At 39.6% G+C, this 18,305-nt stretch overlaps 1 protein-coding gene across 1 annotated transcript in view; it reads left to right on the forward strand.

The window, feature by feature from the left end:
* The window catches only part of ZFPM2 (zinc finger protein, FOG family member 2), a 308,536-nt gene extending 290,725 nt beyond the window's left edge, over nt 1-17,811 (forward strand). The window contains exons 6-8 of the mRNA XM_041413063.1: nt 5,203-5,409; nt 9,743-9,967; nt 14,331-17,811. Coding sequence (XP_041268997.1) covers nt 5,203-5,409; nt 9,743-9,967; nt 14,331-16,822 — 2,924 coding nt within the window. The 3' untranslated portion in view covers nt 16,823-17,811. The remainder of the gene's footprint in view (nt 1-5,202; nt 5,410-9,742; nt 9,968-14,330) is intronic.
* Nucleotides 17,812-18,305: the final 494 nt, after the last annotated feature.

Here is an 18,305-nt window from a genome sequence, read left to right on the forward strand (position 1 = left end):
ATTCTTTATTATCGAAACTTGCAGTACACTCCACTGCAGTTTTGACAGCAATTATGAGTATGATTTATAAGCTTCCTGTTAGGAACCAGATCTGTTTGCACAAGAATCTTGATCATAAACATTACAAAGAACAGTAAGTCCACAGTTTTTCAGGGACATCAGGACCTTACTCTTTCATTTTCATAGAAAGTTTTTGGTTTGGGTTGGGTTTTATCATTTTGGAATTAAGGGTGTTGGTGTTTTTTTAAAGCAGCAGAAATATTTGCAGTGAAAGATGCAGACAAAGAAGAGAACCCTGAAATAACCTTCCCCTTTGGTGGATGTTCTGAAGGTATCAGATAATTGCTTCAGTGCCTGATGTCTTTTGGTAAAGAACACATGCCAATGCAAAGGGAGTGTAATTTTTTTCTCTAGTTTGCACGCCATGATATTCTTTAGCTTTCCTGTCTTCTGATGATTAAACAAGTGAGCACTTTTAATTCCTTGAATTCTGAACAATAAGAGTTCAAATAAATACACAGTGTTTACAGACGTTTTTATTCTTTTCTTCTGCTTGACATGTGTGTGTTATATGTCACATAAATTTGTTTCATTTAACCATAGATATAAAACAATTCGTTAGGTGCTCAAGATGCTTATCTTCGATTTCACAGAACCATAATTACCCTTTTCGAGAAAATAGCCTCCCAATGTTACAAAGCCTGTTGCTGATCTAAAACCTTCCTTTCTGCACTGGCACAAGAGTAAGACTTTTATTACTACTTCACCAGATAAAACCCGTAAGACCCTTTTCAGTGTACATGGCTGTGATCGTGAGGAAATAGTCCGAGGATGCTCGAAACTTCCCGTGGACGTTTTTATTCTTTTCTTCTGCTTGACATGTGTGTGTTATATGTCACATAAATTTGTTTCATTTAACCATAGATATAAAACAATTCGTTAGGTGCTCAAGATGCTTATCTTCGATTTCACAGAACCATAATTACCCTTTTCGAGAAAATAGCCTCCCAATGTTACAAAGCCTGTTGCTGATCTAAAACCTTCCTTTCTGCACTGGCACAAGAGTAAGACTTTTATTACTACTTCACCAGATAAAACCCGTAAGACCCTTTTCAGTGTACATGGTTGTGATCGTGAGGAAATATAGTCCGAGGATGCTCGAAAATTCCCGTTCATCCTCTGCACGAGGCACACACGCTTTTCCTTGCTATTGTCTCTGACTGGCAATAAGATTTGTCCAAAGATAACAACACCAGGTGGGAATTGCCCTAAGATAAGAATGCTGGGTGGGAATTGCAGGAGGAACTGTCTGGACTGCTCGCATAATGAACGCATTCCAGAGATGGGGGAGCTGTGATGGTTGCGACTGACTTTAGTACACATCGGCCTGAAAAAGGGTATAAAGTGCTGCTGGAGACTGGGCCACCTGGGCAAACCGCTCTCCCAAGGCTGCAGGCAGTTTCCATACGGGTTCCTGGCCTCCTTCCCCCGCCCCTGTCAGGAACTCCTGCAGGGTACGTCCAGCCCGAAGATAGGGAGCACTCCGTCCAGAATAGGTGAGTAAAAAACATATGGAGATAAAATCCTATAGCAGCAAAAGGGATGCTTTTTTGCTTTGCATTCGGTAAGGCCAAAGACTGTAAGCCTGTATGTTTCTAGCTGAACCAGTTTATATTATAATCCTTTAGACTTGCTTGTATTATATACTTCATTGACAATATTTAGACTGTGTGTGAGCAATAAATATTACCGTTGTCATCCACATAATCAATGTCATACTTCTTGTGCCTAAGAATCTTCTCTCTGCTATGGCAGAATGGGTGACCAACGTATTCATTATGGACAAGAAGAGGCCCAAAATCTACCATTGCTATCTGATCAAATTATATAACCATGATAATTTCAGAGGCACTCATCCCTGTTAAAACATCTGTTCATCCTTTCTGTTTCTCTGATGCCTGTGTCATCTTAGGACTGTGAAACCTTGCCTGGTAAAGCTTTGTAGAACAATTTCACTCCTGTAAGTTATTTCTGAGAGGAGGAACAGTTGGTTAAAAAAAAATCTAGCCAGCTTAATCAGAACTTCATCTCATATAAGTAATAGTCCTTCACATTTCTTTATGAAATCTTCATGCCTTTGCAAATATTTCATGCAAACATCTTCCTATCTCCTAATTGCCACTCGTTCTTGGCTATGGCTTCTGTGTTATCCCTTTGAAAGCCTGTTGTTAACTCTACTCTGTGCTTAATGAAAAGCTGTTGTGCTCCTGAGAGACTGCTGTCTATATGTCAGTTGTGTCCTAGCCTGAAGAAATGTTTGTGGGAAGAAATTCTTTCCTGATTTTTAGCTGCCACCTGTAAAGAAGCCCTTATCCCTGCCAGAGGTGTCTAGACAGGGTAGTAATTCATATGATAGTCACGATTGGAACTTCCTAATAAATTTGGAAGCCTCTGTCAGGTTCTCTGCACTTGACAGTACTTTTTCTGTCACTCTTGACTGACTTGTGCTCTTTGCTTGACTGTACAGTAGAAGTCTCAAGAAGACTTCTCTTCCACAGTCTTCCTGCTGTGCACGAAGGTCAGCATGTTTGCATTCACTGCATTAAGGGGAATAAAATCGTTTGCATCTTTCAAAACAGCAACTCTTGCCTTACTCTATGCAGGCAAGCATAGAAGGGGACAAGTGGGGACTGCACCATGTCCTGTCCCAATGAGTGACTGTTGCTGCAAAGGTGCTGAGCTGCATTTCCAATAGCTGGAAGAATGCAACTTTTGGGAGTTCATCTATGGATTTAACTTAACACAATATCATATTCTGATGAAGACATGGATGTGTATGTCATGATTACTTAAATGCCTCATTTTCTGTAGACGGATGAGAGAAAACAAAATAACAATGTCCTTCTTGGACCTGAAACCTGCTGAACTGAAGGTTTGTATTCATATGCAGGAATGGATTTAACTTCCCTAATTCTGATTTTCTTTATTAAGCCAAACTAGGGACTGTTGTGCTTCCAAAGCTGTCACACATCCCACCAGGCTGTGCCTGCCGTAGGTGTGACAGTTTGCAGGAGCTGGGTGGAGCAGGCGGCCGGGGTCACTGCTCCCTTCAGCTGTCCGAGTTTAATCTGCTGCTGGACATGAGTCAACGCCCTGAGGAGCTCCAACACCAGGAGCCTGACTCAGCCTTTTAGCTGATCCAGACCAAGTGCAGCTGGAGACACAGTAATCACTTGTTCCTTCCCCCCCCCCCCGCCCAAGGGTACACAAGATGTTTTCTGGGATAGAAAAAGTCTCAGTTGGTTATTCTGCAGTGACTCATTTTTATTAAGAGATCCAGTGAATAATAAAGTCTAGAAAGAGCTCTTATTCTGTATTAAAATATACTAAAACATGTTGGTTGATTATTACGCTTTCTGTATATAAATAAGATAGAAGTGCATGTTAATAATGGAAATTAACTGTGTGATGTTTGTGTCAAAAGTACTTAATTTCAGGTTCTCAAATTGCAGTGTGTGTTCCATGTATTTTCGTCTACAAGACCAGTTAAGTACACTTTAGGAATTTAGCCTGTTTCTCTCTGGAAGAGGTTTTCTCCCAGTTTAGCTCTGAAGGCTTCTGTGTATTTACTAGTTATATCAGGCAATATGTCGTCAGATTGTGCTCTTCAAATTTTTTTTAATTCCTGCTCAGGTGTTAGGATTCGGCATTTGTACAAATTCTTGGTGCTGTCTTCATTTTTCATCTTCTTATTCTCTAGAGGAAATTATTCAAATTTGCACCATTTAATGTTGTAATCTTGGAGACCAGTAAATCTTGGTGTGCTTTGGTCCCCTCACAGTAAATTGTTTGTAAACTTTGTAGCACCTTCAACTGTTGTATTACCGAAGGGTGAATACAAAGACACTTTTCTGCTTTGAAACTCCTACACCACTTTGAGGTCTGGAAGCTTAGCGTATTTTGCCACTGAAATACACTGTCACTGATGCTTTTTTGTTTGCTCATCTTTGAAAGCTAATAGACTGGTTTAATTAATTGTCCAAGATTTCTCTAAAACAATGTCCTAATTCTTCCATTTAGCTGTGGCATATCATACACTGTTGTTATCTCCTCTACCAGATTTTTGCAACAAGTTGTTTTAAAACTATAATCTCGTTGAAGGGAAAAAATGAAGTGCAGTTGAAAAGGCAGTTATGCCGAAAGATAAACACAGCAATATTACTTATCAAAACGAGTACAGTTTTTGCTTGCCTAATGAATGCAACATATAGCTTTCTCTATATATACAAAACCTGAGGAAAAAAAAGCTTTATAACATATAAAGTATGCAACATTATTTCAGGCATAACTGTATTGGATATGTATCTAGGCCTGAGAGTGTAGATAACACAATATAAGTGCTTTGCCTGTCTAAACATGTTAAATAAATGAGCATTCACTATCTCATTCAAATACATTAGTAGATGTACTCGCATAGTTAATTTTCTTTTTAATGCACTACACGTGACATTTGCAGCACAGAGCTATAGTGTATCTTACTGTTTGATGAAAGTTCTTCCACTTCCCCTCCTTTCCCCCCCCCTTTTAAACAAACCTTTATTTGAATAAGCCTTTATGAAACAGATCTTTGGCATATCTTCTTTTCAGGAAGTTCAGTCAGTGTAAGCAGAGATAAAGCAGTCATGTTACGAAGAATATTACATAAGGGAAGATTTTTTAGAGAAAGAGGGTGACAAACATAAGGGAGGGGAAGAACGCCCTTAAGAGGAAATCTGATTTCTTTCTTGCAGCTGTTTGGTTTTACTGAGCTGTGATTTGCTATTCAAAATAAAACAAGCTTGGAGTTAAGAAAAAATTTACAGGAACTTTGGTGAAAATGATAATGAGAGAAGTGCTGCATAAGTTATTTTCACCTATATCTTGATTTTCATAATGCTGGCTTTTTAGGAGACAAAATGAAAAATTAAAATAATTACTCATGCTGCAAATAGTTAGGAAAATGGTCCCCAAATTGTTTTTCTTACACATGAAAATTCCTATGTTGATAGAAGGAAGACAGGAAAAGTAAAAACTGTATGCCTCTTTACCTTAAATAAGCCATGGAAATTTTAAGAAAATGAAAACTGTGAAGACAGTACTCATGCTGTAAGTTCTGGAATTTTATATTGTCAATTAAATCTTTCTGCTTTTTGTTTCTTGCAGGAGGGCAGCTTTGGTGTACCACGACCAAGGCCATCTCAGAGGGTGAAGAGCTGGTTGCCTTTGTAGTGGATTTTGACTCAAGGCTGCAAGCTGCCAGTCAGATGACTCTGACAGAAGGCATGTACCCCGCCCGCCTGCTGGACTCCATACAGCTGCTCCCGCAGCAAGCTGCCATGGCATCTATTTTGCCTACAGCTATTGTGAACAGTAAGTGAGGAACTCTATTCTCTGGCGGATTTTTAAAACAACTGTACTCTAAGGCACATGTGAAAAGCTAATGCAGCAATGGTGAATTCATGACCGCAGAAACCACACCACAGCTCAAAGCCTGCTTTTGTTCCTCCATCATCTCAGATAAAAAGAGCAGGAAGAGCAGTCTGACAAGAGCCTCACCCAGAGTACCTGCCCTCGTGTGGAGGTTCTGTGATCTGTTCCCAGAGGCAATTGAATTAGAAACTGTTAAAAAAGTAGATGAGATAAGTCGGCTAGCTCTCAAAGTCCAGTCTCTGCTGCTCAAATAAGCTTGTTGCTTACCGCTGCAGTTTCTGGTAATAATTCGTGATACTCTGAAAAAGAAAAGAAACACATCCTTTCAGTGACTGTTTCAAAATGCAGCAGAAATCATGCCTTAGAGCAGCCCTGATTTATTGTAGCATCTCCACTCAGTGTGGTGAACCAAGAATGTTTTTACATCTTCTGGTCATCAATGGGCTCTATCATGGATAAAATGCAGTATGCATTCAAGTGCTGTCTTTAGAGAGGAGGGACATGAGTGTTCCTCTACTGGGACAATTCAGCTCAAATTAAAGTTTACATTTTTAATGCAAAAGTTTACCTGCTGTTTACCTTTATACAGCCCTAGTTCCTCATCCTCCTTTCTAAGTATTTTGTATACTATTTTATTTTTTATTTTATATACTTTTATATATAAAAGTATTTTATACTTTTCAAATGTATTGGCCATTGCCATGATCCTCACCACTTAGTCATCACGTAGATTGCACATTCTTAGCTCTCAGCACTTTGCAAGTCCTTTTAGACCCCATGCTGAAGCACTTCCTCGTGCTTCTTATGGTTTCTAAGTATTATAATTATATATAGTGAACTACTGAACACAGTATTTCAGGTGCGCCTGTACATGCAATCACATGATCTGCCACTCAGACTCCCACCTAATAATACTGAAACAGTCACATCTTCAAGCTCTTCACACAGGACTACTTAAAACATCCCTGGTAACACATTTCATTCCATGTTTTCCTTTCACTTTATTTTTCCTTTTTAATTGCTTATTTTCTGGTAAACAATTTTGATAGCTACATAAATAATGTTAGCCTGTTTTTAAAGATAAAATTTCAAATGCCCTTATCATCCAAGTCTTCTCTTCCAAGAGTGAGTTGGAGCAACCTCATGCCTTTTAGCTAAGCGCATTCGTTTCTACCCCACCAGTGGGGCAGCTGTGAGCTGACATACCTGTTCACAGAACCAACAATTAGGACCTTTCCAAAATAAGGTGTCAGCAGCACCTACCACACCACTAACTAAAGTTACCACTGTTGGGGGAGGCCTGTTTATAGCCATCAGGGAAAGGAAGGAATGCTGAAAAGCAGAAAGGGAGTTGCTACAGTGGGTTGCCTTACCTAAAGGGCACTGCTTGTTTCAGCTGAGGTAATATTCTTGTAAATCTATGAGGCCAACTCTGGGCTTTGGCAAAGTAGTCAGATTTCTATGATATCACATTTCTGGAAACATCTTTTCTGTCAGCACTGACTTTTGCAGAGCCCTGGAAAGCCACTGAACATTACTAAGAGGAGTCTTTTAAGTTTATGGTGCATCAGCTCTGGCTATACATGTTTAGCAGCAACTCAGAGTAACTTCTGTGTTCTTGACTCAAGGAAAATGCTAAAATAGCAAGTCTTACTGCTCAGAACTTTCCATATCAGTCCCAACTCTGCCTCTGATCATGAGGGGCTATTTTCACTGTTTCATTGTTGAGTTAGTAAAATTCAGTTTCTTCATTAAAGTCTTGAACTAGAAGTTGAGCAACAAGCTGAATGAACCTCTAGATTTATACTGAACCATCTCTTAAACATTCCTTTTCTATATCTCTGGAAAAAAAATGGTTTTGTAGCTTGTTTGGGGGATTTTTTATGTTTCCTAACACTTGCTAAAAACAAACATAGAATATAATCTTTGACTCCCTCAGCTTGAGGCTGAATGTTTCATTATATTAAAGTATCCATTGAAATAAATTCCAATATTTTGGTTTTAAGTAATTAAAACATTAGCTTCAAGTAGCCTTTATCTGTTTTGCATCGCCTTAGAGTAGTAGTAGTTTCAGATTCCATCCCTATATATTGTTCTCCCTGAAAATCCATCCTCTCACCATGCAAAACTCCTCAAATGCATTTTCTCTGCTTGGGATATAATGGGAGTCACATATTCACTGTGCATAACTGCACTGCAGACTGTCCAGGCCATCTAACCCAAAGAAATAAAGATGGCTGGAAGTCAAATTCATTAAGATAATCATAAAGTTCAATTCTGTGATGGAATGCAATCAAATGAACTCAAATAGGACAAGTTGCCCATATCAGAATTTCCTATTAGTACTTTTGGACTTTCTTTTCTGTGGAAACACCAACAGTTCAAATTTTTAAACCATTTGAGGGCAAAGCCAAATGTTGAAATGTCACCTTTAAAGCGAGCTGGACATTTCAAATGATGCAAGCTGTATCACTAATGTTTTAATAATGATGTATGTTGGAATACTAACTGCTTGATTAAGTGTTTCTGTCTGAAATCCGTGTGCAATTATTCAGTGGCAAAGGGAAAAATAGAAATTGGTAGTGGTATAAATATTTTTTGCAAACTCATGATCAGAAAAATAGACAAGCGTTAGCATTGCAATCAGAGAAGCAAACTAAGCAATGTAAATTTTGGCTGCATTTGTAAATATTCAGCAAATAAAAGACTCATCCATGTCAATGGGTTGGAGTCTTCAACTTTGTTCACCCAAAGGAAGTGAAACAGAGCAGTTGTCCTATACACATCAATATTTGAAATTAAACATAAATTGTCATGGATGGTAATGAATTACATCATCAGCTTCACATGCCATGTTTTCAGAGCAGCCAGCTATTCTTCAAAACTAAGTTAATTACAGTCTCTAGCAGCTCTTTGCATTCTGAAGTCAGGGGGAGTTTTCATGTTGATCAAGATGTGTTTTGATGTTGACTGCAATTGCCTGATCCTGAGGTCAGCTGCCACAGTCTGGAGTTACTCATAATTTTATCCTCTCTTAGTCTCAAAAGCAGTCGAGAGGTGTCCGCACCAGATACAGAGAATGGTCCTATGCCTATGATAATTCCTGAAATCTATGAATGAGTGGGAAGTGTTCACTGACTTAAGCCAAAGGAATAGAAGGGACTGCTGTCATGACTTAGCAATATAGACAAGTTCTAGTGTTGAAGTGTGGATCCTGTCACACGTTAATTTACTAGTGTAGATGTGCCCCAAAAGAGCAGGGATTTCTTCTTGTTCTAACTGATAGGATGGAAGGTTCACCTTTCAGAAAGGTCAAATAGATCTTCAAATATCATCTTTCTGAGATGGATACACAACTGGTTCTGTGTCCTTTGACAGGGTATTAACACACAAATATCTGTGCACTTTGTATAAAAATACCATATCCATTATTACTCTTCACATTAGTAGCCTCTTATGCATGATCAAAACCCAGCTTCTGCTGTTGAAAACAGTCTGTGCAACCTCTGCATGGTCTCTCCTCAGAGGGCTGCTGACACTTTGGGATAGGAGATAATGAAAAATTGCCTTATTTTTAGTAAATAACCTCTATGCATAATGAAAAGTGGAAACCCAACAATTTACTGAAAACAAGAGGACAAAAAAATACATAAGAAATTTCAATTTCTATAATTAATAAGAATAGGAACCAAGGAAATAGACATGCTGCTTAGAATGTTATCACATTCAATATGATAGGATCTTAAGGAAAAGTAGTCTAGTCTTGCCTCCTGGATATCAGAACAAAAGGATTTTACAGTAATAAATGCATAAGCATACTGAAAGTACACATTCTTCAGAATGATCTGTAGTAAGCACTTAAAATGTCCAAGGCCCAGAGCTGGAAATCTTGTGCACACAGGAAAAAAAAGTAAAAGATGTCACCTAATGAGTAGTGATGTATTGGAAATACCACATGGCTCCTTAATTAGTATTGCATGTTCCCAACAAACATTTAATTTCAATTAATTTTTAAAAGTAACTATATACCAAAAGCTTCTAGCAGTTTTCTTTATGCAACTTTAAAAAAAATATATCCTTTGGAAAGAACCAACTGTCTCCCATGTTAGTTTCTCATCTGCAAGTGACATTTTAATAAACCCATTTCTCTGCTTTCTATTTTGTTAAATAAGTATTTTTTAATGGGGAAGGGAGGGGAATTAATCTAGCTGTGTTAATAGGTTGGGACCAAGTGAACTGTGTCTAACCTGCATCTGCTTATACTTGCTTGTAGAGGACATATTCCCTTGCAAATCCTGTGGCATTTGGTACCGAAGTGAGCGGAACCTGCAGGCCCATCTCATGTATTACTGCAGCGGGAGGCAAAGAGAGGGGCCACAGCTGTCAGAGGAGAGCGAGGACAGTGCTCAGCAGATATCCAGTGTCTGCCCCTTTCCACAGTGTACCAAAAGCTTTTCAAACGCAAGAGCTCTGGAAATGCACCTAAATTCTCACAGTGGTAAGTATCATGTATTTTCGTGTATCATCTTCTAGATTTAGCTTTTTTAAGAATTATTCACTATAGATATTCAGTAGATCAATGTCTCTCCAAATATATGCAAACATTGCATGTAGATAATACCAAAATGCCAACAGTTTTTGACCTGTTCTACACCAAGTACCTCTCCCAAGTAACCAGTGTCATTTATCTCATCTACTAATCCTCATTTATCGTTGTCTCTCTCTTAATGTGTGTACACACACATACAGGCAGCATTTCTTTACTGGTGAAGGTATGATCAGGAGTCCAGACACAATAAATTGCTGCAGGATTCCAGCTACCAAATATTAAGTTTGTTTTTCTCAGGCCAGTTCTTATAAGCCCTCAAAAGAAACTTAATACACCCAAGGATAGCTCAGCTATGGCTTGGGGGACATAAAGTAAGCAGGATGGCTTCTGCTGCGGTGTTAGAAACAAAAAAGGTTTAATAAAAGGCAAAATAACAAACAGAAAAACTCAAGCCTGGTGCAGAGGTCTGTTCCTGGTAAAAACACAAAAGCGCTTTAGCTCTCTGGTTGTCTTCTTTTCTACCTGATTGATCAGGTGGGACTTTTTGGCTTCTATCCAATTAGATGTTCTCTAGTGTCTGGTGAAGTCCCTGAGGTCCTATGAGGTGGCTTTTCACCTAATCATTGGGAGAAACTTCTGGGCTTCTTTCCTTTTTTGGGAGACAAAGGTTAGTTTTGCCACTCTGTCATTAGGGGGCACATTCCTACAACCAAACATACACACAACCAGAGAACACGTCCTTCTGAAGTAAATATCTTCCTCCTTATCCCTAGAGGAGGCTTCTTAGGCAGGAAGCTCTAAGGATCATGGTCCACAACTCTGTGCTTTTACCAGGACACTTGTTTCATAAAAAAACTTATTGTTTTATAGAAATATTATTTTCCTTTCTTATAAATATAGTGTTTTAGAATCACAAAAACAAAGAATCATAGGTTTGTATAGGTTGGAAAAGATCTTTGAGATCCTCAAATCCACCACTAAACCATGTCCCACATCACATGGTGTAGATGGCTGATTTTGAATTGAATTAGGGCTGAAAACACAAGTTTAGAGTTTGCAGGACATTTTGCATTGGAATTTTCAGTAGCAGAGAACACCCACAAACAAGAAAGACTGCAGGGTCAGTGTGTCATGTGTTTGATGTCTGGTGTACAGAGCTGCTTTTGGAAAGAAGCAAGGGCTCTACAGGTGTTCCTGATCCTCCTAAATGAATGGAGTCTAAAGGACATTAATTAAGTCTAAAGGGTGCTTTAATCACAGAAGAAAGCCTTATTTGGCTGCAGTGTAAAAACTCCTGGGGCATGCATAGTCTACTCTGTGCATTTGGTGAAGCAAAAAATGTTCCTCTGATACTTGGGTAGCAATTGCAATTCTAAAAGGCAACATACTGCCTTGGAGGAGTTTGGTACCTCCCAGAAAAGGACTAAAAGACTGCTGAGTGAAAACTTCTTTATGTAGACAACACAGAAAACCGTTAGTCATTCATCATCAATGGCCCCCTGTAATCCAAGAGGAGGCAGTCAGAGAACTGCTGAGCTACTTGGATGTTTATAAATCTATGGGCCCAGATGGGATCCATCCCAGGGTGATGAGGGAGCTGGCAGATGAGCTTGTGAAGCCACTCTCCATCATTTACCAGCAGTCCTGGCTCACTGGTGGGGTTCCAGAGGACTGGAAACTGGCCAGTGTGATGCCCATTCACAAAAAGGGTGGGAAGGAGGATCCTGGTAATTGTAGGTGAGTTAGCCTGACCTCAGTACCTGGTCAGGCAATGGAAAAGTTTATATTTTGTGTCATCATGCAGCACTTACAGGATGCCCAGGGTATCAGACCCAGCCAGCAGGGATTTAAAAAGGGTCAACTTTGAGTGCTGTGTCCAATTCTGGCCCCTCAGTTTGGGAAGGACGTTGAGACACGAGGGCATCCAGAGGAGGCAACGAGGCTGGAGAGGAGCTTGCAACACAAGCCCTGTGAGGAACGACTGAGGGAGCTGGGCTTGTTTAGCCTGGAGAAAAGGAGACTCGGGGGTGACCTTATCACTCTCTACAACTTTCTGAAAGGTGGCTGTGGTCAGGTAGGGTTTGGTCTCTTTCTCCAGGCAGAAACTGACAGAACCAGAGGACACAGCCTTAAGCTGTGCCAAGGTAAATATAGGTTGGATATTAGGAAAAAGTTTATTATGGAAAGAGTGATAAAGTACTGAATTTTCTGCCTGGGAAGGTGGTGGAGTCGCCATCCCTGGATGTGTTTAAAAAAGACTGGATGTGGCACTCAGTGCCATGGTTTAGTTGCGGTGTTAGGGCTGGGGTGGACTCAATGATCTTGAAGGTCTCTTCCAGCCTAGTGATTCTGTGTGGTTTAGAGGTCAGACCTTTCTGTGCTTCAGATACTATCAGGCTATTGCAGTTTTCTGTTTGTTGCCTAGCAAATATTTCACTGTTCAGTAAACCAGCAGAACTAGGTTACAACAGCTTCAATAAGATCAGGTGCATGCAGACCCAGTGTGTCTTACAGCCTGGTAATTATAACCAGATACTCTGAGAGGATTACAGATGAATTTCTCCCCATGCAGAGGAAAACTGAAATATTAGCCATTGTGCAAAATATTTGCTTCAAGTATTTGCATTTATTGACATACCACTGGCTTAGGCATTGAGGGTTTTGAGCCATGAGCTGTGAGTGACCATGTCTGCATGTAATCTAGAGATCTGTGTTCCTTGAGAGGCATAGATCTGAGATTGTGGTGAATTTCCAGTAAGAATCTTTAGTTATTTCCTAGAAGAGAGGCTAAACCTCAGGCCTTTCCCTTTCTTTTTAGTCACAAACCGGTCTATTCAATCATTTTGCTCTCTTTACTATCCTGCCAGTCTTTCTGTACAGATTATCACAAGTTATAACACCTTCTGCAGGAGGAATGAAACATTCATTTTCCAAATGTCTTGCAATCTTTGGAAGCCCTGTGTTTGCTTCAACTGCTATTACTGTTCTCACTGGAGGCTCTAGCAGACCTACACCACTGTAATGCAGAACTCTGACTGAAATGCAAAGTTCCATAGAGACCGCTGTCACTGTACCACACGATGGGGAAGCATGTGAAGCACCATCTCACGTCAGTGGAGGGGCTAAAGGCTAATGTGGCCTCCCAGGGAAAGAGTGCCTGATGGGAGACAGTGTGCTGACTAAAGTACTGTGTATCTTCTTGGTTCCCTTCTGGCCTCTGAGGCCAAGAGCAGGTCAAATTTCAGATGTCACTCCCAACTTGGGGGGGTCACTGATGCTAGGGAAGAAGCGACAACCTCCAGGTACAGCAATGTGACTACCCACAGAGTGACATCCAACATACTTACAGTTTTGTATTGTACAACTCCTACACACCTGCTTCACCTGACTGAGGTGTGGTGTATGTGTAGATAAAAAAAGTATTCATTTTGAATTCTGAATATGATTCCTATCAATATTTTTTCAGTTTCTATTTATAAAATGTAACTAGAATCTGTGTTGTTGCAGTAGAGAAATCTGGTCTTATCTTTTTTTAAAGCATTTGCAGTTTCATAATGCCACGAAACATAGAGTTTTTTTGTTTAATTGGTGATTGTAAGATGCCTTTGAATGTACTGTTCTTGATAAAGTGGTAGTGATTTCATGAGGAAAAGGTGTCATATTATAGCAGTAGTTGCCAATGGCCATTATATGTGAAAGATAAAATGGCAGTGAAGCCATGTCTTACTGCTCCTGCTCCCTTCACAAGGAGCACAGTTCTGATGAGGATAGAGCTGTAACCTCTTCCCACACTATAGACAACCCATGCAAGCTAAGAGCTGAGCATCAGTACCACTCAAAATACTACTTAGGCTTTGTCTGTGGCTTTCAGGCACACTGAGGGCTGTACCTCAAACTACATCATAACCTTGAGCCTCTTGGCCTTGGTGTGCTTTCTGTGCATTCAAAATTCCAGTGATTATGTATGGGGAACATAATGTGTCCCTTTAGTTGTAACTGTAATTTCTGAGACCCTTCACTTAGAATAAGTCCAGTCTGTTTTTTCTCCCTTCCCTTGTTCTTTCTCTCCCTGCAGCTCTGATGAATGCATATAAATACTAGGGCTCTCCAAAGCAGAGCAAAAGTCTGGGAATAACCTAGCAGTTCAAGGAAAAACCAATTCAAGCATTTTTAGGGTGACTAATACCATCTCATTAGATGAAAATTAGTCATTCTCAGTGCATTTGTACCTTCTGTGCAGCTGATTTCCCAGTATTCTTCATGAGGGGCAAGATGGTCACTTTGTTTTGTATTTTGCTTGTCTTTTCTGTAGGAGTGAAAATGGAAGAATTTCTCCCACCCGGTGCTAGTCTGAAATGCACAGTTTGTACTTACACTGCAGATTCAGTGATTAACTTTCATCAGCACCTGTTCTCGCATCTTACTCAAGCTGCCTTTAGATGCAATCACTGCCATTTTGGCTTCCAAACTCAGAGAGAGCTACTGCAGCACCAAGAGTTACATGTCTCTGGCAACAAAATTCAGAGAGAAAGTGACATTGAACATTCTCCAAGTGGAAATGAAGAAGGTTTACAGCCAGCAACAGACCTGTTGAGCAGAAATGATGTTCCCCAGAGCCAAAAGACCATGCAGACTAAAGATGCAAGTTCTGATACAGAGCTTGATAAATGTGAAAAAAAGGCTCCACTTTTCCTTCCAAACCAGAGACCAGAAACCCAGCCTGCCGCAAATAAGCAGAGTTTTTCATATACCAAAATAAAATCTGAACCATCCAGTCCAAGACTTGCTTCATCGCCGGTTCAGCCTAATATTGGTCCTTCTTTCCCAATGGGACCTTTTCTTTCCCAGTTTGCTTTTCCCCAAGACATCACTGTGGTTCCTCAGGCTTCAGAGATATTAGCCAAAATGTCAGAGCTGGTCCATCGGAGGCTGAGGCATGGAAGTAGCAATTATCCGCCTGTAATTTACAGTCCTTTGATGCCTAAAGGGGCAACATGTTTTGAATGCAACATAACATTCAATAATTTGGACAACTATTTAGTACACAAAAAGCATTACTGCAGCAGCCGATGGCAGCAGATGGCAAAGTCACCAGATTTTTCCAGTGTTCCAGAAAAAATGCCTGAAGCTGTAAGCCCTAGTAATGGTCAAAGCTCTATAAACATCCTGAATCCAGCTCCTCACACATCAGATCCAGAAAATCAACTTCTGCAGACATCTTGCTTAAACTCTTCCAATGTTTTAGATTTGATTGGGCCAAACAATAAAAGTCATGAAAAAGACTTTACTGCACAGCCTAAGAAGTTGTCAACTGCAAGCAACGGTGATGAGAAGATCAATGGAAAACCTTCTGATGTGAAGAATCCCAATGCTCCCTTAGTAGAGGGGGAGAGTGACCCTAACAAGACCACGTGTGAAGCTTGCAATATTACTTTCAGCAGACATGAGACCTACATGGTCCACAAGCAGTATTACTGTGCCACTCGCCACGATCCCCCGCTGAAGAGGTCTGCTTCCAACAAAGTGCCTGCCATGCAGAGAACAATGCGTACTCGGAAGCGAAGGAAGATGTATGAGATGTGCTTACCAGAGCAAGAGCAGAGGCCACCACTAGTTCAACAGCGATTTCTAGAAGTTGCTAATCTTGGCAATCCTTGTACATCTACTCAAGAGTCAACAGAAGGTCTTGGGGAATGTTACCACCCACGATGTGATATCTTTCCAGGAATAGTCTCGAAGCATCTGGAAACATCACTGTCTATTAACAAGTGTGTTCCAGTTTCAAAGTGTGATACTGCCCACTCCACCGTGTCTTGCTTGGAGATGGATGTGCCAATTGATCTCAGTAAAAAATGCTTACCCCCATCAGAGAGGACGTCCACTTCTCCCAAAAGGCTGCTGGACTACCATGAGTGCACCGTATGCAAGATCAGTTTTAACAAGGTAGAGAACTACCTGGCTCACAAGCAGAATTTTTGTCCTGTCACTGCTCATCAGCGTGGTGACCTGGGACAACTCGACAGTAAGGTGTTTCAAAACCCAGAAAGTGAAAGAAACAGCCCAGATGTCAGTTATGAGAGAAGCATAATCAAATGTGAAAAAAATGGAAACTCAAAACAGTCCTCTCCTAATGGAAACTTATTTTCCACACACTTAGCAACACTTCAAGGACTGAAAGTCTTTAGTGAAGCGGCCCAGCTTATTGCTACAAAAGAAGAAAACAAACATTTGTTTCTTCCACAATGCCTTTACCCTGGAGCAATAAAGAAAGCTAAAGGAGCAGATCAGCTTTCTCCATATTATGGAATAAAGCCAAGTGATTACATTTCCGGTTCTCTTGTCATTCATAATACTGATTTAGATCAAAGCACAAATACAGAAAGTGAATCTCCTAAAGGCCAGGTGCCTTCAAATGGATGTGCTGTGCAGAAGAAAGAATCTCTTCCACTACTGCCGAAAAACCGAGGCATGGTAATAGTTAATGGGGGACTAAAACAGGAGGAAAGACCTGCTGCTAACCCACATCAAGAGAACATTTCCCAGAACCCTCCGCATGAAGATGGGCACAAGTCTCCTTCTTGGATCTCTGAGAATCCCTTAGCTACAAATGAAAACGTCTCTCCAGCAATTCCTACAGCAGAGGAACAGTTATCTAGTATAGCTAAAGGTGTGAATGGCTCTAGCCAGGCTCCAACCAGTGGAAAGTATTGCCGACTCTGTGACATCCAGTTCAACAATCTCTCAAACTTTATAACTCACAAGAAGTTTTATTGCTCTTCACATGCAGCAGAACATGTCAAATGAAACAATTGGTCATCTTTGGTACATGTGTTTAGCATATTGTTCCATGCAGTTTAAAGAAAGCTGTTTGAATTACATCTGGACAATCAGGAGATTTCACTATTGCTGAGTTGAAGACTTAAAGGTGTAATTTCATTACAGTCCATTAGTAAAGTGTATTATTGGTGCCATTTTCAAAAATATTAATTTATTTTACCAGCAGTATTCATAGCTGTAGTTATGTTATTTTTTATTTAAAAACTTTATATTAAAGTCATTTGTAATGTTATTGTATAGTTATTGTGTAGCACATATGGTTTGCACTGTATAGTAGATTTTAAAGAAAATAGTCGCAAACAATACAGAAAAGCATTTTAGAAATAGCTTCAAAAGCACTTGTGTATCCTGATTTTTTTTCTTATATGCTGTTGCAGATATATGTATATGCTAAAATATAACTTGCAAAGAAGTTTCAACTATGCTGTAAAGTTCGCCTTAAAATTTCAATTTTTTTGAACAATTGGGCTCAGTTTGCACTTTATATTTTAGCACATACAGTACCTTAGTCATTAGGCTTTGCATTTGTATGTAGCAGTATGTTTCTGTCCACTTTCTTAATCTGAAACGTACGTTAAATGAAGATGGCATTTTCTTTCTTGTATAGTACTTGTATTTTCTTTCGCTGATGCATCTCTGTCTCAATTTTTAAACCTTTGCTGTTAAATGCAATACTTTATAAAGAATGAACAAAATTACTGGAAGCAGTATTGTAAGAAATGAGGTCATATCAATCAGTTTTATCTTTTGAAAGGCACAGTCTAAAACAAAACCCTAAACTCAATGCTGCAATTATGAATCTAATTCATATATAAGATATATTTAAATATAAGAGTAGCAATACTGCAACTGGTGATCACAAAGATAATGTTCTACTTCTGATAGAAATAATTTCTCAACAAATGTTGTTACTATGCATGTATATGGATGGAATAAAATTCCAGATAATTGGAGAAGTTTGGCTGAAATTTCTTTAATTTTTTTAAAATTTTGTTTTTCAGGGTTGATTTAGAGTTCACAAACTGTGAAAAAGTTCTTAGGAACAAGCTAACATTGCCTTCTCTTCAGTTGGAGCAAAGTATTCAAAGAGACAATGAGTACAAAGGATGCCTCCACTTCCAGGGAGTCCCTGCTGACAGGTCACTAGTGCAACTGGATCTAAGACTGCCTAGTGAACTAAAACTTAAATGTGAAGGTCTGAAACCAGGAAGGCTGTTCTCTTTGCTGGTGCCAAGAAACACATACTTCCCTGACAGCATCTCCATATGTCAAATTCAGTGGAACAATCTCCTTCCTAATACCTCTGGTACGATTCTTCATGAGTTCAGTGTTGTTATATGAAAAACAAGATGATTCATTTAAGAGAACAGCAATTTGCTCCACCAATTCAGTATAGATATATTAGTAAATAATTTATGTTATATTAAAATCTGAACTAATGCACAATTAG

The sequence above is a fragment of the Onychostruthus taczanowskii genome, unplaced genomic scaffold (genome assembly GCF_017590055.1).
Source record: "Onychostruthus taczanowskii isolate IOZ18803 unplaced genomic scaffold, ASM1759005v1 scaffold4, whole genome shotgun sequence".
NCBI lineage: Eukaryota > Metazoa > Chordata > Aves > Passeriformes > Passeridae > Onychostruthus > Onychostruthus taczanowskii.